Source organism: Gymnogyps californianus, chromosome 5, assembly GCF_018139145.2.
Source record: "Gymnogyps californianus isolate 813 chromosome 5, ASM1813914v2, whole genome shotgun sequence".
Classification (NCBI taxonomy): Eukaryota; Metazoa; Chordata; class Aves; order Accipitriformes; family Cathartidae; genus Gymnogyps; species Gymnogyps californianus.
In genome coordinates this window covers 33,493,125-33,516,386 of record NC_059475.1, presented here as the reverse complement: position 1 = coordinate 33,516,386, position 23,262 = coordinate 33,493,125, and the positions used below count along the sequence as shown (strand labels likewise).

At 46.0% G+C, this 23,262-nt stretch overlaps 1 protein-coding gene across 6 annotated transcripts in view; it reads right to left on the bottom strand.

The window, feature by feature from the left end:
• ACTN1 (actinin alpha 1) overlaps window positions 1-23,262 on the bottom strand; it is a 93,140-nt gene that overhangs the window by 10,604 nt on the left and 59,274 nt on the right. For 3 of the 6 annotated variants that reach the window (XM_050898379.1, XM_050898381.1, XM_050898382.1), the window contains exons 6-14: window positions 22,586-22,664; window positions 16,224-16,305; window positions 14,503-14,588; window positions 7,613-7,705; window positions 6,234-6,464; window positions 5,557-5,704; window positions 4,815-4,965; window positions 2,237-2,345; window positions 1,608-1,748 (exon numbers count right to left, since the gene is read on the bottom strand). In XM_050898379.1, coding sequence (XP_050754336.1) covers window positions 1,608-1,748; window positions 2,237-2,345; window positions 4,815-4,965; window positions 5,557-5,704; window positions 6,234-6,464; window positions 7,613-7,705; window positions 14,503-14,588; window positions 16,224-16,305; window positions 22,586-22,664 — 1,120 coding nt within the window. Of the gene's footprint in view, window positions 1-1,607; window positions 1,749-2,236; window positions 2,346-4,814; window positions 4,984-5,556; window positions 5,705-6,233; window positions 6,465-7,612; window positions 7,706-13,070; window positions 13,157-14,502; window positions 14,589-16,223; window positions 16,306-22,585; window positions 22,665-23,262 lie in introns of all 6 variants that reach the window. The other 3 variants (XM_050898385.1, XM_050898384.1, XM_050898383.1) reach the window with 2 other exon arrangements.

The following is a 23,262-nucleotide window of genomic DNA, read 5'->3' as shown; positions in this document are numbered from 1 at the left end:
GTCTCACTAGCGTAAATGCGCCATGTTTTTCTTCTCCCACTAGGTATGCACTAGTTCTACACCTAAGATAACTCCAGATGAATAATAAGAGTCAGATTCAGTCTGACCAGAGTCAGTTAGAACTAGGTGAAGGTCTTCCAGCCAACAGCAAACTCGCACAGGCAACATATGCTCCTGCTGCTGAAAAACAGCTCCTTCTCCCTAAATGCAACAGGCCCTTTCTGTTCCCCGTCTTGCTGCGGTGCCCAGACTGTGCTCCAAGGACCGATGGTGGGGGCATGCTTGCTGGTACTTCACAGACAGCTGACAAGCCAGTTGGTCCTGGCTTATCTCCCACTGCTTCTACAGGCCTTTAAGGTACTTCATCCCAGAAGCCTGGAAGATCAAGACTAGGGAACCAAACGCAGGGAAAGAGGCAGCAAAAAGAATGGGGGACAGAGAGGCACGTGCAGGGATAATCAAGGAACAGTGTGGACAGAAGAGGGAATGAAAGTAAACCGCATGGTTGACCACTCTCTAACACACACACTGTAACTACTTTTTGTAAAATTGCTTCCTTACATGGTGACTCATTACTTCGCAGCTGCTGCAGTGGCCATAGAGATGTAATGCAAGTCTGAGGGGCTGGGAAAGATACTGCAAACAGTCACAAAGAGATGATGGAAGTGTTTAAATGCCGTTCAGATTTGTTCTGCATTATGAAAGACTTAATGAACCCCTTTGTTCAGGAGGGAAAAGTGGAAGAAACAAGTAGCAGCTCAGTAACAGAGCTGATACCAGGCTAGGGCTATTTCCCTACCCCTCTGCCCCCCTGGCTGCATAGTGTCCCCTGTTGGTCTCCCATTCACTGCCTCACTGATGGCCACGTTGCTGTCAGCCATTCCTGCAAAGAGCTGACTTGGATTCTTTCCACGAGCCCATCAAGCAGGAGAAATAGAAAGTCCCCACTGCAACCCAGGGAAGAGTAATTTCTGCTCTCAAAGGTCTGAAAATTACCTGTAGATAGCTCAAGTTGGTTTTGTAACACCCTTTCAGAAGGGGGAAAACTGAGATACTGTCTCTGTTATCTTGCAGGAGGCAAGAAGACTCTCGCTTCAAATGGTAATCCACAACCAAAGTGGACAATTCTAATTTTTCTTGTGCTCAGCACCGAAACCCAGCTGGCAGCTCAACAACTGCCCTCACGGCACATCCTATCACATAGGACCAAATGACCTGGACATGACATTATATGAGACAACTGACCTGCAGAACCTGTGAGCAGCATTAAGCTTTGCTCATGTGGGTTAAAAAAAACCCACAAGACCCTAAAAGAGTCTCTCAAATTTCACGCTTTCATTAATAGGACTCTGGAGTTACACTGAAAAATCCACTTTCAGTTCTTTGTGTCCAGCTAGGATGGTGTGAGCATGTTTCATACCTATTCAGATCCAGGTTTTTGGAGGAAATCAGGGAAAAACATACTCCTTTTTGTTTCTCTTGCTAAGGCACTCTCACTAGAGCAGAAGCACCAAAACATGACCTACAAATTCGGCACCACTAGGAATCCAGAGGATCCCTGACTTCTCTCTATCCCAGCCTGACTGGTGCAAATGACTACTCTGTACCTGGATCTCCTCAATGGTGTGAACAATGAACGTGTCCTGCAGGTCTTCCATGGCCCCTTCCATCCAGTTATTGAAAGGGGCAGCTCGTTTGGCATATTCCAGGTACAACTGGTCAATTGTTTCCAGTAGCTTCTCTGTCCTCTGGGCATGCACAAAAAAAAAGAAAGAAAATCAGGAAAGATGGTTAGAGAAGAATAATCACATAGATATGTGGGTTGTCTGAGCTGCTCCTTCCTTTCAGACCTCCTTGGTGCTCCCAGGATGGCACTACAGTAAAAGTCTCTCTGCCGTTAAGAGATTACACACAGGATGGATTTTTTCCTCTGAGGGAAAAATCTGAGGTCCTTTGAAATAAAACAAAACAAGGGCAGTCTTTTCAAGCAGAACAAAATCACAAAACACAGAAAAGTAGAAATAAATCAATAGCCTGAGGAAACAAATGGCACTATAATTGGGCTGGAAGGGGAAAAGCAGGCTAAATATACTGAAATGTAGCCCTTGTTTACAGTCCGGGATGTTCTAGGAGTGCACAAAAGAGCTGAAATTGGTTGCTTGTGCCCACTGCAGCTTGCTTCCCACAAATGACCTACCCACGTAGTCCCAAAGGTCCAACTTGTAACACATCTCACCTCCAAGGCTTCTCTACGTTTCTGGGTTAGGGCACCCAGATTATCCCACTGATCACAGATCTTCTGGCACCTGGCATTGACACTGGGAGAGTCGTAATAGTCCAGCTCACTATAAAGGGTGGGGGAAAAAAGGACAAGAAGTCAAATAAAGACCTTTTGGAGAAGAAAGAGAAACCCATTAGAAATCTTTATCTGCCACGAGGACAGATTCAGACAAAGAGCTCACGGTCTCTGCAAGTAAAGCAAGGCAGGAAGACAGCAGTATCTAGTTTTGGAGACACTGTATGTTATGGTACATCAAACAGCACAGAACAGGAAGAAAAACAACCACCACCCAAGGCCTCAACAAACACTGGTGCTGGCTGCCTGATGGGAATAACTTGGCACTGGGGGAAGGGAGTATAGGCTTTTGCTCAAACTGGGAATAAACAGATTATGAGCAGAGCAATATGCCCCTGTATTCTGCTTAAGAACATCATGCAGCCTAACTACCTGCATCTTGTACATCAGAATGGGCAGCTAAGATTTTATTTTGTGTGCAAAGAAACTGCTTAAGATCGTTCTAAGAGTTGCATAGTACGGGTGGCAAGGAATAGCTAAATTAAACAATCCATTCATTTATTTAGGACAATCCCAGAATTACAGTGTAGGTTTCTCTCCTATATGCCTGACAGGAAGCGCTTTGCTGAGATGTCTATAGGCTGGCACTCATTGAAGACGGGCTGGTAAAGAGTATGGCTGGGGAAAGGAGAGCAGGGGAGTAAGCTGAAGCTTGTGGTCTTGCATTGCTTTGTGCTCCTGGTTCTGCATATGGTCAAAGAGGGAGAAACCTGTAGGCAGAGGGAGACCAGCCAAGCTGGAAAGTGTCAGCCTCGAAAGAGAAAGCAGAATAACTCACTGGGCTACTGAGTGACCCTGGGCCATCTGATGAGCATTTCTCTAAGCAGTAATGCAGGTTTAAACAGTTTCCTCTTCCCTCCCGCAGCGTTGTTTCTTCCCACCATTGTATTGCCCTCCTGAGGTGTGTGGGCACAACTGTTGGTGAAGTCTTGCAGTAAACTAGTCAGGAAACTGATCTGGGCTAAAAATAACTTTTTCTTTGCTGGGTTTTTAATCCAGATCAGTTCCTTGATCTACTTTGCTGCAGAGCCAGCACTGCAGATGAAAGAACTGCTTCTGAAAGCCCAGCTTGTAACACACCCGTGCTGGACCACTACTGCTGGGGAGTGGAACGTGCTGTGCCGCAAAACACGCCTGGCACGGGCAGCTGCAGTGGCTTCCTCCAGACCCTCTCCATCTCCGTGGCAGTGTATCTCTGGGGGAGAAAAGAGCTCAGCCATGGTTTTTCAGGGCATGGCCTCTTTGCTGAGATGGAAGATGGCTTTTGGAAGGATGGCAGAGCCTGCTGTTCTCACACTTCGGAAGAAATCACCTCTCCCCCAGCTTAGGGCCCAGCCTTCCCTTTTGCTCTTAGAGCTACAGCTGCTTTGGCTGGCATGTAGCATGTGCTTTGGAAGTGGCAGGTCAGCTAATGCTTGCTGACTAGCCAGCCTCGGTTTTAATCTTACTGACATGGAGGATTGCCTTGAACCCTCCTCCTCTTCCAAGGTCAATCCTCCAGTGGACAAGGGAGCAATTCTGTAAATCTGCGTTGTTAAAGGAGATAATGATCTTGATCCAATAATCCTGATTTTTTTGAGAAAAACAGTCCTTCAGCCCAAGAGTACTGATCTTAGCCCAGACACTAACTTGAGATAGGCCAGTGTGATATATAAATATTTTTAAAATAGGAAACAAAGTCAAAGCCAAGTTGTTCAGATTGTTTTTGCCAAGAAACATGCCGGGTTTCAAAATCTCTCTCCCTGTGCTGCAGAGGCCAGCTCTTTACCTGCCTGCTATCCCTAGCAATCGATCTCCCACCCTGAGGAGACCCCATTTCTCCTGGTAACCTGCATCATTCATCACTCCAGGAAAAGGAATGGAGGTGAAAGTTTCCAAGCTGGGGGTAACAGGGAGGGAGCTGAGCTGCTGTGGGGATACCCTGGAGCAAGTGCCGACCGGAGTCCACGTGGTGCAGTACTCCTGGGGCAAAGGGCCTGGGGTGGCAGCAGAGGCCACAATGGGCTCAAGCATCAGCAGATTTTTTTCCTGCCAGAATAAGGAGGAATTTTTTTGATAAGAGAGAGCAGACTGAGAGCCTGCTATCCTCTGCTGTTTCCTTCCGTTCCTGGACAAGTATGATGGCGTTACAACTCTGAAACCTAGCAGGCACAAGCGGCAGGTCAGACTCTTTAGGGAAGGGTTCACAGCAGCATAACGAGCTGGAAGAGGATGGAAACTTGGCTTGGGAATATAATTCTGCCGCCCCCTCATCAGCACCCACGACTAATCTGTTTTCTGGCCTGCTCTTCTGGTGCATCCGGATACTGGAGAGCAGTATCCTAGATACTGTTTGGAAACACAGGGACTTCCCAGCATTTTTGTATGGGGATTGATTTATGGCTCTCCAGAGGGCAGAGGGCAAAGCTGATTAAGCCTCTCTGGCCCCAAGGATGGGACGTGCGCCGGGGTGCCGTACTTCAGCTCTTGTGCAATAGCAGCAATCTGTTCCACGCGGTCCTGGTGTGCAGCCAGGTCACTCTCAAAGGCCTCGTGTTTCTTCAGCAGGGCCTTTATCTCCGAGAGGGTAGCAGTTTCGTAATCCTTCTGCTGCAGCATTGCTTCCTTACCTGGGGAGGGAGCCAAAGGACAGGAGAATGAAGGGCAGGACCCAATGCCACCAAAGCCAGCTCCCGGCCACAGAGGCAGCCCTGGAGGCCCTCAAAAGGGCATCTGCCCAACTCCAGACACCCTGCCCGAGGCTTGCCCTCATGCGTGCTGGTCTAGAGATGCACAGTCCTCACTTTCAAACTGCGGAGTGTGAGTTTGCCATTAACAACAGAGAAGGGCACATAGTGCAGCTCAAGCCAGTGTTGTCACAGTTTATACTGGACTCGTCTCAGTATGTGCAAACGGCTATGCTGGTCCTGTGAAGGCCAACTGTAGCATTTACTGTACGGTAACTTTTCCTCTGCTCTGTAGCTCTCTTCTATCCAAAGTTCTCACTTTGCCACAGTTAGGGAATGCCGATGTGGCTGCATGATGTAGCAGAACAGAGATCAAGCTGATTTTCATACATTATTTTCTAATAAAATAAGAAATTAACCTAGCCTTCTCGAGAGGAAAATCTCATGGAAGGACCCACGTACAATCCATCTCTTCCTCCCTACATAACGGACAGCACTATGTCAGGCAATAGGAAGCATGTAGGTTGGCATTACCATCTGTCCAGGACTCATGAATGGACGCCTTCTGCCGGAACTTCTCTGCCAGGTGATCCAGCCTCTCTAGCCTCCGGATCTCATTCAACAACCACTCCTCATAGCCCTTCTCAGCCTGCTCTAGGCCACCCCAGGCATTGTTTATATCCTAGAGACAGGAACATGAGAAGAAACGGCAGGTTAGAAGATGGGGGGAAGATGTTCGTCAGCATTAGTCTCAGTGAGCTACATGGCTGCAGTTGGTTGGAGGGAGTGAGTGTAGGCTTTTCATCTCACAGTGTTGTGCAGACAGGTCAGAAAGACAAAGTCCCAGACTTAAGCAGGACTAGCAGTGTCAGGATATACCTGTCTGCACAAGAGTCCCTCTTTAAACACTCCCCCACGTGAAACGTTAACAAAACCCAACCATTTCTGAATCAGAAAGAATGAGAGGCACCCAGACATCTCCTCATAAAGGCATGCAACTTGTGAAGAGCCTCAGAGTGTGGTTTAGATACAGGGAAGCAATGATTGCTTGATCCTCTCTTATTATGGCCTCACTGAACTATATTCTGTAGGCTTCCTACCATAGAGTAGCTCACTCTAAAGGTGGGCATGCTCTGCCCACCCATGGGCAGAAAAGGAGTCCCATTTTTTAGGCATGGTTGGGGTATATTTGAGCAGTTAACCCCACTCACCGAGACCATTTTCCCTTCTGAAGGCATGAAGGCTGGCCTGTTGCTGAGCCGCAGTTTGGTCTGCAAGGTGTTGAAATTGATCTCAAGTTGGCACTTCTCTTGGACCTTGGGGGGCTTGTGCAGGCGGCGGTAGTCCCGGAAGTCCTCCAGCTTCTGCTGCATGGCTTGCATGGTGTTCTCTGGGGCCCGGTTCTCCAGCCAGGGGATGGTGCGACGGATCCACTCCAGCAGCTGGAAAGAGCAACGACAAGAAGCCTTGAACTGAAAATTGTGTTAAAACTACAGGTGTTGTTCTGATCTCATTAGGGACTGTTTACTTTTTATGTTTGCTGTCAGAAAGATTCTGCCACCAGCAGGGCTTGTAAAGAAAAGTTTGCCAGCTTTTTTGGAAGTACTTTTTTTTTAATGAGCAGCCCATTCCCTACCACACTAAGTAGTACTGCTTGTTGCAGCACTGCCAATCCAACATGCTTAAGGCATAGCTTTCGCACAATCAAGACCAAACTATGTCCTCAGATTCCGCTAAAGCCTTAGAGTTTTGCTGGACTGTTGCATAACTAAAGGATGCTGTAAGTCACATTATCTCCGGAAGGGTCTGACAGGAGAAATCAAGTTCTTGCCTCCAGTTACACTTTTGCCACTCTAGCTTCCTTGAAGTCAGTGTTGCTCTTTGAATATCCGTCCTTAGCAAACCTATTTGGGGAGCTGGCAAAATGCTAATGCAATGGGCAGTCTATAGTGTGAGTGGAGTAGTGTCCTATGCTTTTCAGACCAGGCTGAAACCAGGCTCATGGGCTATGTTTGCCCTTCTGTTCTCCATCTTCCCCTCCCTACTTATCTTCCACAAACATACTCCAGTCCACATTTGGTCACTTCTGTAGTTTCACAGCTGTCAGTCTTTCAGCCTTCTCAGTTAACCAAAGCAGCTTCCAGCTTGTATCTTACACAGATTCTTTCCAACTATCAGCAAATGCGTATTTCTTTCCTTAATTATCTCTAACTTCCATTCTCTCTGATCCAATTCCTGACTTCTGCAGTATATAGGCATACAATTTGTATGAAAGGCTACAAAGTTGTACAGTCCTGAGGAATGCAAGTTAAATCAGCTTGATTTTCCTTTAATTTTAGCATTTCTGCGGCTGCTCTTAATAAACTGAGAAACTCAAAGCTTCTCTACGGAAGCTCTCTGTTTTAAAGTAGATTGCTCTTGCCTTTAAGGTAAGTTTGATCTTTAATTTTTCTCAAGCTAGAAGGGGAAAAAAAATAATTTTCCAGGGAAACATGGGCCAATAGGATTCCCCAAGATTAGTTATCAGCGTTAAATGCAATTCCTTTCCACATACCACCACCCAGAAACTAACAGCACAATGGACACCTACATCACTGGCCAGTTTTTCATAGTCTTCCATGAGCTGTTCATTTTCTTGGTTGACTGCCAGCACCTTGCAGATACGATTTGCTGCTGTCTCCGCCTGACGAAGAGAAGAAAAACAGAAGAAGGGAAAAGTGTGAAAAAAAAATAAACCAAAGCTTGCAGCTTAGCTTCCTGCTACATACCTGTGGGTAAAGTCTCCTACCCTTGGCTCTAGCAACCTGTCTGCACTTCGAAATGTCTGTCCTGACCTCTTTGCTTTCTTTCTGACCTTCTATAATAATTTATTTTTCCTTTCTCAGGTGAATACATTCCTTCAGAGATTCCCAGCTCTACTGATCCCACCCTATGTGTTGTGAGACAACCACATTCCTATGCCTTTTCTGAAGCTGCTCCTACGAGAGGGTCCTGTTGTTTGCTTCCTACCAGAGGGACCCTGGCTGCCTCTTTAAAAAGACGGGGGGGTTCTGCCACCATCTCCACTCCCCTCACCAGCATTCAGAGCTGCAACACCAGTAAGTGAGTGGTGTCAAGCTGATGAGACACTCTACATGCTTTTACCCCAGGAAAGAACTACCTAAACAGAGTTAATCCATAGACTGGACTTTGGAAAATCCCTGATTTTGTTTGGAAGATAAAGTGGTAGATACTCCTCTTAACCTTAAATTCTGCCCAGCAGAGCTGTCTTCGAGCTTTCCCTGTATTTCTGGCACTCATTACAGGGCCACCTCCTCCAGCATCTTGCCACATGACACCTACCATATATTCAGGGTCTCATGATCCAGCTGAGAAGAGGATTATTTTTCTTCCCTTTCTGGGTAATCTTTCTGCTTACTCTCCCAAAACGAGTCTCACCAAAAAAGAGCCTCTTGTTACCATTCAGTTTTTTGGGTTTTTTTCCATTGTGGGACCAAAACCTTGTTCTCTGCAGGGAGCTGAACATGTTAAAACATGAATTTGGAACAAAGTAAGGATCAGAAAAATCCCAGCTATGAACTCAGGAGCAGTCAGTCTGCCCTGGAGTGCCATGCATGTGTTTGGCATGGGGAACATACAGCAGGCTGATCCTTGCACAGCATGTATCTGTGGATATCAGCTCCTTTTACCATTATCATGGTGGGTGCCATGCCACAAAGCCTTGGAGGATGTGCCCCTGTGATGGGTGTCAGGGGATTGCTCAGCACCCTCTTACCACAGTACAGCTATCGCCCTGGCGCCTGGGGAAGGTGCTAGGGCTAGCCACAGGACCCCTATGGAGTAGTCCTCCTCACAGAGGCTAAGTGGAGATGAAGAGGAGAGGGTACACGCTAACACTACAACAGACCAATTGCGAATGCTGCGTCCTGCCTTAAAACTATGTGTGGGACTGATGCCAAAAGAAGTTTTGCTGAGCTTATAGCTGGCAAGTTTCAACCTTCTTCTATTTTTAAAAGGCCTTTTCTTATCTGTTTATTCAATCTCCAAGGCTATTTGAGAAAAATCCTCTAATTTTTGCAGCTGATGCGAGGCAGCAAGAATAGCAGTAAAGTCATAGGCTATACAGTGATGTATGGATTGCTAAGGTCCCAGGAGATCTGACAATCTTATTCATTTGTAAGAAGCTGTAAAAACATATATTCAGTCATCTGTCCCTTCACTAAAGCGGGCCAGCTAGCAGATACACAGATATTAACTAATTTAAAACACATCAGAGGGACCTGTACAGGAGAAAGACCAATTTCACTTAAAAAAAAAATCTGCAAAAAGTGCAAATGATGGTTACATTTAAGAAAGCTTGTACTTTGATCTGTTTTTAACTAAAGTTTGTACTTTAATGGAGTGCTTTTTGATATCCAGAGAAAACTTTATAGACATGGGACCAAATAGTATGTCAAAAAGACATTGCCAGAGCCCTACCATGATGCGCCTAGTGACTGCAGGGAACTGGTGGTGCCAAATGTTTATCTCAATTGTCCCAGAAGAGAAGCTCCCTGCACATTCTTAACTTTCTTCTTTTTCCACCCCAGGAGCTCACTGCAGCAGCAGCCAGCTGTGCAGGAGAGACCCCATTTCGCGGAGGTATATTTACATGTATCCGACGATAGATTTCCTCCAGCTGCCCATGTTTTTAAATATGTGTGTGTATATATGCATGTTGAACATCTGTTCAAACACAAAAGCCCTCTGAATGTCAGCAATTACGTTATTTGTATTATCCTAATGGCTGAAGTGTAGAGGCTTTCTCTCCCCTACCAGTACTTGCTTCCCAATGGTTCTTGCCTACTCCAGACTGCTCTATGCAACAGTGTGCTGCTGCTGCTGCAGCAGCAGGAAAGGCTCTGTGGCCACTATCACCATTAATGTCATGAGCAACACGTTACACTGACTTGCTCTGAGCAAGGTAGGACAAAAGGATCCCCATACTTTCAGGTAACCTCCACAAATACCTCCCACACTACTGCTAATGAGCTGATCTGTGGTGATGGCAACCTCAGCGAAACGCTTTCAGGTAAAAGAAGAGTGGCACACTACGATGTTTACATGAGGCCAAGGAAGCTCCCCCTACACCTTCATTAGTGGAGTGGAAAAAGCCATTTTGGCTTCCCCATGCTGCTAAAGGCAATGATGCATTTAGGATGCTCATGCTGGCTCCAAACAAGCCAGGATGCCCACAAGGCATGGAGCAGCACTGAGAAGATGCACCATCCTGGGGTCTGGAAGCTGCATTCTCAGAGAACCTGTGAGCTGATCAGCTTCAGTGCAGCATCGTGCTGACACATTATACTACTTGCACTCGGAGATCGTGGGGAGGGCAAGCCCAGGGCATTCGGCTTGATACCACACTGCTGTGTGATGTGCATGTGCTGTTTAGTGGACTCAAAATGGAAATCTGAATAGCCAAAGTAGCAGTAATTTCTCTGCCTTTTGTCTTTTCTGTACTTCTCAACCCTGACTTGGACTGCTTAGGATGGAAGTGGAGTTAGCTGTCTCTCTAGCTCATGGATCCAGGTCTCTTGGCTGAGGAGGATCATAAAGGAAGGCATTCCCACAGTGCACTACAAAGGGAAGATGCCTGCCTGTTGCTGTCCTCTGGCCTCAGAGGACCACTGCAGAATACTGTATGCCAAACACAATCTCTTAATAAAATGGTAAAACATTAGTTAGAAATTTTCACCCCAGAAATCAAGTTTACAAAATATTAAGCCAACCAGTAGTTGCATGCATTTAGTGTGAAAGTCAGAAGCGGTTAGAAAACAAGCAAACCAACCAAAGCAAGTATACCTACAAATATATATATCTATATATAAAAAAATGGCATAAAGAAAAAGCAGCCATCTACACACACATGTCAGGCTGGGGACCCTGTACCTTCAAAGGCTCAGTATAAGAGAGTGAAAGAAGCAGAAAGCGGCTCATGGGACTTCCCCTTCAGGACTGGTGGCAGTAATGAAAAATCTGAATGAAAAATGGAGCGATATCACAGTAAGTCACCTAACCATGCATGAGGCGGCAACACATTACAATCTGGGCTGGGGCTTGTACTCAGTAATCACTTTGCATTTGCCTGGGGGTTTGAATCTGTGTCACTCAGCAGCTGCCTAATGTACAGCTAGGGCAGCTCCAAAAAGGAGCTGTGCCCCTCCTGCCAGGGCACAGTTGAGTTGCTGGCCCATCAGGACTGCTAAAAAATTAATAAATGATTAAATCTTTAATCTTCCCTGTAAGCCAGTTAGACTACACAGGATTGAAGCTTTAATAACGAAGAAGCTCCATGTCTAGTTCTTGCCCCAGCTACTTGGCTCAGGTCCTGAGCCAGTAAAAGGTTGTTTTCAGTTATCCCAGGAGACCTAGCATCCACCTAAATTGCTGATGAGAGCATGGGACCTGCTGAGCAGGTTTCCAAATCATGGAATGGGCGCAGAGAGAAGAGGAAGGGATTGGCGAGGGGCATGGCTGCTCCTGCAGCAGGCCACAACCCTCCTCATATTGTGGTTTGCTGTTTCCTCAATCTGGAGTTCTTCAGGTTAAGCAGACAGCATGGAGCAGTCCCTCAGGGGCACCTGGCAAACAGCAGGCCTTATCACCAGGCTGGCATGAGTTCTGAGACTACAGTCTTCCTGGGCAAGCATCAGCTGGCCAGAGCTTGCAGTCTGGTCTTAAGGGTTTCAAACTATTCACAAAGCAGCATCCTAGCAGAAAAGTCATGACTACAAAAATTATGCCAAACGGGCAAGTCTACTGCACTGCTGTGGGACATATTCCCAGTTCCTCGGAAACAAGACAGTATCACGTGATTTATATGAAACAGGGCATAGAACAAAAAGCTTGAACTAAAGAGCTGCTTCCTGGAACCTACTGCCTGCGTTTGCCCTCTGAAAGCCAGCATCAGCATGGTATCAGCATCAACGCTGCAACCATCAGCACTGCTTTGTACAGAAGAGATGGACTCTTCCAGGAGTCAAGTTAGGCCTCAAGCTGGGCAACGCATGGACTGTGTCTCAAAGAGAAAAGGCCTAGTGAGATAAAGAAGTTGTGGCTGGGTGAAACAGGGAGATTTTATAACTGTTCCTAATATGAAGAATGCAGTCTTGAACTTTGGATTTTATCGTTCCAAAGCCTACAATCTGAAATTAGCAGTGATCTTGTGGAAAGGCTGCAGCCCAGCCAGGCTATGGCATGGGAGGAAAGGATGGATCTTTTTCTTCTATTCAAAGGATTGCAGGGAAATTGCTGTTGCCCAAAGGCGAACTGTAACTATTTGGTTCCTCTGAGGACAAATGTCCCGATGCCGGGCAAAGAGACTTTGGAGTAAAGAGGAAGCAGAGGAAGAAGGACTGAAGTTATGGAAATGGCTAAAGCAGAGGAAAGAGAAATAAAACATGTAGGTGGTTTGGGAAACAGAGGAGAATGACCAGGGAGAAGCAAGGAATGGAGAAGCGTGTGAGTTTGGGAAAGGTCAAGGCCTAGTAGGAATGGACTTTGTGGCTGGAGCACAAAAGTGCTATGTAACCAGCTCACAGATGATTCAGCCTAGGGTAAGACCACTGACCTAGCATGGGCTGAGTGTGAAAGGCAGGATGGCACCTGAAGGAGGACAGGCTGTGATTTCCCGGAGTAGGCTGATTTGATCGTGGTACTTCTGGAGGCACATCGCCTGGCCAGGATGATGCCCACTAGTCACTGAAAGGGTACTGACTCTCTCAGAGCAGACATTCATTCACGTTTCAATGCCAGCTTTACCAAATGCTTTCTCCACCGCTGGGGTGTGAAACTGGAGGGAAGGAGCAGCTCAAGTCTGTCTGAAAGGACATTTACATCACTTTTTCAGCAAGACTACAGATGGCACATCCAAGTGCATCGCTGGATGCATTGGGCTTCCCTGCAAATGCCCTGGGGCGGATGGGAGGTCTGGTGCGTTCCTCGGTGGAGAGGAACGGTGGGCAGGGCAGGGAGAGGGGAGGGGGTTGTTAGCAGTAAAGTCTCACCTTCTGCGCCCCTGAGAAGGCGTGGTAGTAACATGAGACATAGGTCATTATGGCCTTCTCATCCGGCCTTAGCGTGCCTATAATATCTGTGCAGAGAAGGAAAAGAGGTTGAAAGGATAAAGTAAGAAGCAGCACATAGAATAAAACAAAACAGTCATGGGTGGCGTGAGAGAGGGGGAGAAAACTTCCCATCATGCATTGCAGGACAGGCCAAACAGATTTCCATGCGGAGAGCTGGGAATTCGGATCAGAAGGTGGCTAGCAGCGTTGGCTTGTGGCTCAAAGCGGCATCCCTCCCTCCCACCTGCCCAATCCAGGGGGATCCCGAGCTGAGGATCCGGGCTCTGCACCTTCACAGCTGCGGTCTGGGGGCCCGGCCCAAGGATGCAAACAGGCTGTTTGGAGGTTTGAACGCCCGCGCTCAAGGCCTTTCTGTACGCCAAGGAGCTAGAGATCAGAGCCTTCCTACGCAGCGCACTTCCTACACAGTATCTGCTCTGCTGCAACATGCACTGCCTGTTCCTACGGCACTGAAGTACAGGCGGCTGCTTGATTTTGGTGAGAGATGTTTACAAGGTTTCACCCACAAAATGTTTTCCTTAAGTGATTCCATTACCAACAGGAAAATGGCTAAGCCAGACACAGCAAGGACTCAGCTGCCCAATTTCCAGCATGGTGCGTGAGAAAAAGAGGAAAAAAAGAAACAAATGAACAAAACCAGGCATCTCAGTCATGATAAGCAATGCTCAGTTTGCAAAATTACCACGGACGTACTCGTTAGACATGCTTTATAAGCCCCAGGTGAACTGGGACTGAATTTGTGGCACAACTTGAGAAAGCAGCAGGTTCAGACCTTGAAGCAAGGGTGCGGGAACCTGCAGCATACGTAAGGTAAAAGATAAAGCTTTGGGTATTCACTGAACCCTTCATAAAACCACTAAGTCAGCCCTGTTTCTCTTTGAAAAAGAAAAAAAAAAGTGAATAGGTATCAGCATTGTTTCCAGTGGGGGCAGGTTGCAGCGTCCTGCTGAGCAGAGCATCTATGTAGTGGTCTCCCCTTTGCTAGACCAAGCATCCTAGTTCAGATTTCCCAGGAACAGGGAGTGCAGGTCCTTGGCTGTCAGGGCAGCAGTTCGGAAGGCAAATGGAGAAGGCAGAGCTCCCCACTTCCTCAGATTTGTGTGCGTGCCAAGGTGCTGGCATACGTAAGTGCCACTGGAAGTACCACTGACTATAGGGAAATGGGACTCCTGGCTCCCTCGCCCCACGTATTATGTCTGGGGCACCACTTTGAACCAACAGCCAACTCTACCAAGAACATAATAATAAAGATGCCCGTAGCTAGAGAGGAGAGAGAGAAAGAAAAAAAGGTTTGGACATTAGCAACGGCACCAGGTGTGCTCTGTGGAGGGAGCTTGGGATCCTGCGATACCTTCTGGGCTCCTGAGAAGGCGTGGTAGAAGCTAGAAACATAGGTCATGATGGCTTTCTCGTCAGGACGGGCAGTTCCAACAATGTCTGTCAAAAAAAACCTCACGTTAAGAGCATAATCAACTGATGGGAGGAAAGCAAAGGAGAGGGAGAACCACAACTGTCCAGGAGGCCTGCTGGGGTATATGCTTGTCATAGCAACTCCACAGGGCTTCCCAGCATTCCCCAGAAGATGTGTCTCTCTCAGAAGCCAGGATCACCCTCCTGGTTCCCCTCCCTCATGATAAAATTGCTTCCAGGGTCTGGCCAGCTAATGCAGCCATATGTCAGCATGTCTCGTGTCACAGCAGTTCCCCGTCCTGAGAACATTACTGTGAACGGTGGGTTGAATCAATCCAAACTGGCAGCAGGTTGATATGGCTTTTATGGATGTATTATACTGCAATTCCTTCACGCAGTTCTTCAGGAAAGATGCTTTCTCCCTTCCTTTCCATGCCCCCGTCCTCCATTTCAACACAATGATGGCTTGAATTTCCAAAGGCCCTTTCATTAGTTTCAGGGGAAACTCAACACTTCCAGAGATCAGAATTAATGGTGTGGAGGAATGCACATTAGCTCCACTCCATGAGGGAGGAGAGTGATCAGGAAAGAGCAATGGGAGCTCCTGCAAGAGGCCCTCTTCATCCCTGCTAGCTTTGCTGAGATCTGAAGCTAGACCCACTTATTTTGGAGGTGGCTTTATTTCCTACAGAGTGGCAGGAAGCACTTTAATCTGCTCCAGAAACCTCATGATTTTTTGTGACCTCAGCATGATGAATGTAGGGAAAGCAAGACTCATCCCTGGGGATGGGAAATACTACCTAAGAATATGAACATCCTAGTTACCCAAATACAGGTTCACTGGGTTCAGCTGTCCTATCCCCACATTTCCCCCTTGTTCCTCTCACTCCCTTATTTAACAAAAGCTTTTAACTGCTTCTCTTGTCCAACCCAAGCCTGAAATACAGCTTCTACCATTGAAACCAGCTGGCTTCAGGCAAACAGCCAACAATCAGTGAACTATTTCAGGCTGTTGTTTGTACTCCAGAGTTACAGTCTTCAAAGTCTATTGCCAAGCTGGTCCTGACAAAGCTCTGAAAAGTAATCCTTGCTGTCCCAGTGGCCTCAGGGAAGCAATCACAGTCAGTAGCAGAAGCACCTCTGAACAACATGGATCTCTGCCTTGGTCTCCAGACCCAGTCAGTGAGGGATCTTCATGCCCTACACTTCTGAGTAGTCAAGAAGCAGCAGTTTATAATACTAATATCATGCCCCCAAAAGTAAGATTGCCAGTAATGTCAGAAAGAGCCCAGAAAAAAAAATTCTGGAGCAAAAGGAATGCAGTCCTACACCATACATTAACTCAGTATTAAGCCCGATTCTTGAAAGGGAACACTTCAGTCAGCAGTGGACATAGCCTGGTGTTACTCATCTCTGCCTAGTGTGTCAAGCCCAGGTTAAGATCTCCACACCAGACTCAGAAGACTGAGGGGCACAGGAGGAAGAGGGAATCAGAACATGTGATTCATTATTCCATTGTAACTTTTTCCCTATACATTTAGTATGTGGTGATGGAGGGAGCATTCAGAGGTCACTGAATTCTTTTACAATACAAGTCCACCTAGAAGAAGTGGGAAATTTCTTGAGAAAAAGCAAGTTAAAAGCCACTGGGTTCTACTTTACCTTCTGCATCCAGCATCTTGGGAATATCCAGATACTTCTCAGCCACATCAAAAGCTGTGTTTAGATTAGTGAGAGGATCATCCTGGGAAAGAAACAGAGCCAGAGCATCAGCATCAACTTGTAACAAGGTACACAGCATTTATCTCAAAACAGAGCTATTGTGCTTGGTTTGGTTCAGCTAACTGTGCTGTCCAGACAAAATTATGTGTGAATCCTCATGTAGCAGGATGAAATAATTAGCTTCCTTTTGAAACCAGAGCCTGGAGACTCATGATATGATAATTAACATACAATCTATGCACTTGCAACAAGAAGGAATAATACATTCTGTCTTGAACCTAGTTTAAAGTAAAATTAGCTTCACATCATACTGATAGTAAATGGCCATATCGCACATTTACATCTCATGCTTATATTAGGTTTGCAACTTCCATTTTGAAGAACTGCAGAGCAGTGTATCTGTCAGAACATCTAAGCAATACTAAAATAGTAACAACATCTGCAACGGGTGCTGTCATTAGCTAGCGTACAGTTTGTTGAACACCAGTTGAGTGGGAGGAAGAGAAATGTTTTAACAAATCTCTACAAAATAAATATATATAAAACTACCCATTTTGTCTGAGTATTGCTTTTCCTCCTAGGCGCTGCACAGGACTTGTCATTTCCTTAGCACATTTCTATTCCTCTACATATAAACCTTCTGCTGTGGCAGGATGCACTTCAGATACAGACATCAATACACAGTAATCAAATCCTAAACAAAGTTAAACGTGACTTATCATCGTGAGTCATATCACAAAGGTAACTAGATTGTAAAGAGCCACACAAGAGAATATGAAACACAGATGTCACTGGAAATGAAAGACCTCTGCAAATTGTTTCCAGCATTCAAACATAATGATCAGCAACAAGACACCTACCAACCTGTATGAGACCCTTCTACAAGCCTGATTCCTATATTCCTATATATCCATGATACTCAGTTATTCTGAAGGATCAATCCATTTCATGGATGACAAATGACATTTGCACTATCAGTTTCTACTGTTGAGACAGGTGGCTTCAGCTGGAGGAAAGGTTGTGCATAAACTGCTAGTGTTTAGTCACCGTGTTTGCTAAGTGTCTTTCGGCGCAGAGGAAGGATGGGGTGGTACTCTCCATATTGTCATTTGTGCCACTCACACTGAGACCCACCTTAAAAATTAGGAAATAAGGAGTATAATTATTTCACCTTGTTTCCAGAGTGGCATCCATGTTCTGTTTCTTTTCCATTTGAGATCACATGCCTTTGCTTATTGCACTGACTTGGAAGATTAAGCTGTGCCTGAACTCTAATCAACAGGCAGTTTCCTTTGAACCCACCCAGCACGAAAGATGAAGCTAGGCAGGCTTGGGCAGACAGGGTATGGGCATGCAGAAAAGTTCCTTTATGGCACTGGTCATTATGTAGCCTTTGGATTACAGCCTTCATGAAACTAAGAAACTGAGCTATTCCGAAAAGCAGTTTCCTGCAGCATTTCCCTAGGAATTAATGCACATATTAGGTTGGCATCCCGTATCACCATCATATTCCTTTGGGTGAATGTCTCCAGTAGACAGCAATGTTTCACCTACCAAAGTAAATCACGCACAGAGGCCATCAAAACAGACACGACCAGTGATCTGTATTTAGTCCACTGGGACAAGTCAATATTAAGTGAGGAAATGTTGCACAGGCATGCTGTGATGAAACCAGCAGCTGTCACACATGGTAACAGGCTCCCATCTCAGTGTCAAGTAGTACTTCATCCCTATATAATACACTTTCAATGGTGACTACATCAGATATATCTATATCCACACCTTCAGAGTTTAGCAGCAGTGCAGGCAGGGGATTTTTACTATCCTCCAGCCACAAGGAACCACCCTATGCCATGGAATTAGAGGCTGGTACCATTTCAACTTCAGCTTACTTGTCTCCTGTGCCTGCTGTGAGAAACCTCTATAAACCCAAAGTATAACCAAAAGCCTTATTTGAGGAGGTGAGACTAGCTGGTATATAACATACCTTGTTCACTATGTGTAGACAGTGCCTTAGCTCCATTTAGGAAGGAAAAGTAACAGCCTTTCTTTCACTCAAGTGCAGGAGCATCCAGAAATGCCAAGTGGCAGCTCCCTTGCCAGTTTTCCCCCAGCCCATGTGCCATTTTCTACTTCTGTAGAAACGCCACCACTGTGTACCAGATTTCAACCTATGCTGACCGTGACCACCATCGCATTGCTAACGCCCTGACAGAGTGTTTAGTATGAACACAGACCCTTCCTCAGCACAGACCCATCTGAATGAGCTGCCTGAAGATCTGTCAGCCTCTCCTGGAGGAAAGGGAGGAGCAAACTCAGTGCAGATAGCTTTCCTATCCATCTGCAAGTAACAACACCAGGAGCAATGTTGCCAAAGGTTAAAAAAAAATTTTTAGCTGGAAGCTGGGAGAGGTTTCCTGATGGGAAAACTTACTGGGCTTGGGCACTCACAAAGGAAGGGCTGGAAGTCTTAACATGCAGGAAACTGGAGACTCACCTAGATGAAGCCAGTAGGCTTCTACTTCATATGTAAGAAAGATGTGTGATCACATAGTCTCTTGGGGAACGAAGCTAAAGATAGTGCTGCTGAAAGCAAGCTACCTAAGTTCAAGACTAGCTCTGAGATGAGCAGGGAGCTAAACCCAAGCAAGACTCTGTTCCCTGTGGGAAAAGCTTCACCCCTCATGGACAGTGGAGCTGCTCATCACAAAGGTGATGCTTCTTTGTGCAAGAGATAGGGTTTCCCTAGGGGCTTGTCCAAGACTACAACAGGGTCTTGAGCCCTATGAAATTCCTCCAAACTCCACTGTTTTTGGTTCCATCCCATCGTATACCAGCTAATCATTATTTCAAATCACCTGTTCCAGTTGACTCCCATGGAAAGGGATAAAGTAGTAAAGACTGGCCTGGCAGCTCCAAGCCTCACAGTGCAGCACTGCGGCATCACAGCTGCAGGCACGCTTTAGGGACCCAAAGGCAGCAGAGCAAACAAAAGCCAAGTCACCTGTCCCGATTCCTTCTGCAGCTGAAACACACACCCCAGAAGAGCACTGACCCAGATGAGGTTCTGCAGAGGTGCCCCAGTTCCAACTCTGCTTACGTGAACATAGAAATGGCAGAGACATGAAGAGGAGCAGGAACGTGCCAGGCTCTAGCTGGGCCAACCGCGAGGAAAGCTATAGTTTTACCATGGAGGAATTACGTTGTTTTAACTGTGACAGACAGCAAACCTGCCCTAAACAGATGCCCACCTGGCACGTTCTACTGCTTTTGCTGACTAAAGACTACCGCAGCTCCTCCTCTTTCACCACAACCCTAACTCACATGGGGAGTCATCTTCTCTCCTCCAGCTATTTCCAAGTCCTTGCAGCACACAAGGTTGTCATGGCAATTATTGCAGTGTGACATAAAGAAAATCTATTAACTAGCAATCAGGAAAGGAGATGGAGAGGGAGGAAAACTGAGAGAGCGCAAGCACTTGCTATATCTGCCAGAGTTGAAGATACTAGGAAAGAAATCCAAAACTCATGTTTTCAAGAATATCTGTAATAAATACGTCCAACACGGCAGTACACAGATCACGTTTCTATATGGATTGCGGTATATGAGGGGGGTGTCTGAGCCATCAGTCAACCATTGTACTTGATAAAAAGATCTTAGATGTGGCTCACAGTTGAGCAACAGTCAGGGGTAAAAGGAGGAAGGGAAACCCCATCTTCTGCATATCCTTCACATGCAGACCGTGAGCTGAATCTCGAGATCTTATCTACAGTGAGCTGAACAATAGCAGACAGACCTGTACTGAATAGAAACCATCTGACCAAATAAGTAGCTGTGGTGTCAGGGAATCACTGACACCCAGCTGGCTGGATTTGCACCTTTTATTTTGGGGCCTGGACTATACAAGCAACTTCAGCTAGGCAGTGCACATAGACAGAAAAGAATTGTGCTTGCTCCACTAATATAACTAGACTAGGAAAAATAACTAGGAACATAAACTCAATACAAAACTGTGCCGACAAAAGAAGTTGCTAACTTTTGGGAAGAAGACATGCAGCTACACTGGCTACCTTTTGCTAGCATACACTGCCAATACAGGGTCTGTAGCATAGACACAGCCTCTGTGAAGGAGCAGAAAACACTAAAACTGCACAAGAATGCTGCCCAAACAGGAGGCACAATGCAGACCTCTTGGCAGCTTGGACTGATGTTCACCTCTCTATCTTATACATTTGTGTGTATGTGTACACACACAACATCGCCAAAGGCATACACAACTGAGATGCCATTAATCACTCCCTAGAGTTGGAAGAGACCTGGAGGTAGACCTCTAATCTGCTATCCACTGTGATGTCTGCTTCTCATGTCTTTCTCTGCAAGATAAGTCCCCTGCAGAGCCAGGGATGACTCAAAATGTTGGGACTGGTTGGTTTGGTTTTTTTGAGGGAAGGGGAAGAGGGGAAGTAGGCTCCAAGGAGAAGGGCAAGAATCAGTTGAATCGAGCCAAAGGGAGGAGAGAGAAGTGATAAAGGAGGAAACAAGTGACAGAAATAGTCCAGGCAAATACTGTGTTTAGGAAGGTGCCATGTTTATACATTCTACAAATGGGTTTCCAAGATCTCGCACAAAAAAGGTAACTTCCCTTCAGCACAGGTCAACTGCCAGAGCTAAAGGCTAGGCTCTGAGCTATTTGCTCAAGATTTCAGCTGTGGTCGTGTTCTCAAACATGCATTTAATCTCATGCTTTTAGAGCAATTGAGGCAGAACAACAATAAAAATGATACAGAAAGAGTCAGAAGACTGCAGGAGGGCAGAGGGAACCTGATGAAGGATGGGATCAAAGGCAAGTGGAGAACAAAAGATGCTGGTTCCTTTCAACCTTACTCCAAGGAAGACAAATCCCTTCCCATCTACACTGATTTTGGCTAGGACAATCACCCTCTCTTTCACCTTAAAAAGCCTGTAGGCAATATGACCAATAACTTTCTTTCCCTCACTCTCGTTTCTCTAAGGTTTGGCTTAGGGTTTTGTTGGTAACGGAGAGCGCTGTAGCATTTACCCAGCTGGGTTTGTCAGACACACATTGCTGAGCTGCTTTTATTCTCCCAAGATCAGGCACTGAAAATGTAGCTCTAATAATTCCTTTTTTTATTGCTGCTCTTTATGTAGACAGGTACAGTCTCTCTCCCCTGTTTATTCATCATGTGCTGACTCCAGACACTAAAACTGATCAGATAATATAATTGACTGCTCTGCAAGACAATAAAGATCTAAAAGCTTACTGAAAAGCAGATCAAGCATTGTACAATTCATTGCCTCAAGGATGCAGCTAATTTGATTAACTCATTTACCTATTGTCTATTTGCACAGTGATCCAAGAGCCCAGGTCTATTAGTGATGAGCTTCTATGTTTATTTCCCTAGCTAACACCAAGTATGTATGCACTTTATAACACCCAGCCCGTAAGATCAGATGGTCAAACTTTTTGTGTGTTAGCCCCAATAATGACACATGAATTATGCTCTTGGTGACACTTCACTCCATGTGTGCAGAGATATAGTGAAACCAGATCTCAGCAGACTGCAGGAACGCCACTAGGATGAGAACCCAGTTTGGTCTTCTGTCGCTCTGCTGGGTCAAGACACTGCTGGCAGCACAAACCACTGAACGCTTATTCTCATCATCCACTTAGCAATCTTGTCTCCAAAACACACAGAAAGCAAACTTTGGAGCACCTAGATATCACGTTACCAGTGGCAACTTTTAAAGTAAAATTAAGTGTTATGGCAAATGCTTTTCTGGCACCCAATACCTACATGCTAGGAGAAGCCCAGTGCTGCAGATGGCTCAGTGCTAAGCTGGAAGCACGTGACAAGTGTCCAGTGAGGGCACACAGACCCCTCAGTGAGCTTTTGCACTTGAACACCAGGTAGCCAGTTTCTATCCAACTCTCCACAGAAGTGTTAAGTCTGATTTGACTCGCTAGTCTGTGACATTAGCACAGAACTAGTCTCACATTTGGTGTTACTGAATTTGCCAGCTTTTGCTCATCAGCTGGGATTGGGGCACGTGTGTCTCTCATAAGGCAGTCTGAAAGCAAGGGAAGTCAAGCAGGAAGCTCATTAAGTTCATGCTTCACTAAGAAGCCTGAATGTACTGATTCATCCCTCCTTCCTTCCCCCCCAATCCTGCAACTGCCAGCTTGTGCTGAAGTTCTCCAATTATGTTTATCAAGCTAATTCTTCTCCCTCTTTACTTCCAAGGAGTCAAGCATCTGGTCTGACAAACAAATTGAGTTGTACCTTTCGTAGCTTCCCGTAGTCGATGAGCTCTGGACGGTGTCTATGAATTAAAGCGCAGAAACCAAGGCCGTCCTTCCAACTACAAGAGAGACAGAAGAGAGCACAATGAACAATGCTCAGCCAGGGAGAGACACAGTGATGGGCATGAACATGAGGGAAGGCACCAAGACAGCAGGACGACTAATTCTGGCTTAGTTTCTAGCTAACAGTGCTTCTGTAAGTGCTGGGAAGGAGGCATGTCTTGTACCTGCATGAGACTGCAATAAAAATTCCTTTCAATCCGTACAAAAATCCTACAAGTGTTTAGGACTTGCCCTTTGCATTGCCACCTCCTTTTTGCCAGTTCTCTTTGCTGAACTCTCTGTGCATGTCCTGTGGAGCATGCAAGGACAGGTGTAGAACTCAGGGTTGAAAAAAGGTGTATATACAAGCCCTAAAGGAGGAACAAGTGCATTCCTTAGGGAAAAGGCAGATGCCCACAGCTCCACTATAGTACTGGCTAGCGCGGATGGCACTTAAGCTCTCAAAAAAGTGCTTTACATTTATATGGTTCATACAGCTCTCCAAGATGTGCTGGAAAAGCACTATTATGCAGAATCTTCACTGGAACATCTCCCAATTTGGAAATATTAAGAGCAGAGCAAGAAAATCTCTCATCCCTTCCCAACTCTGCCATA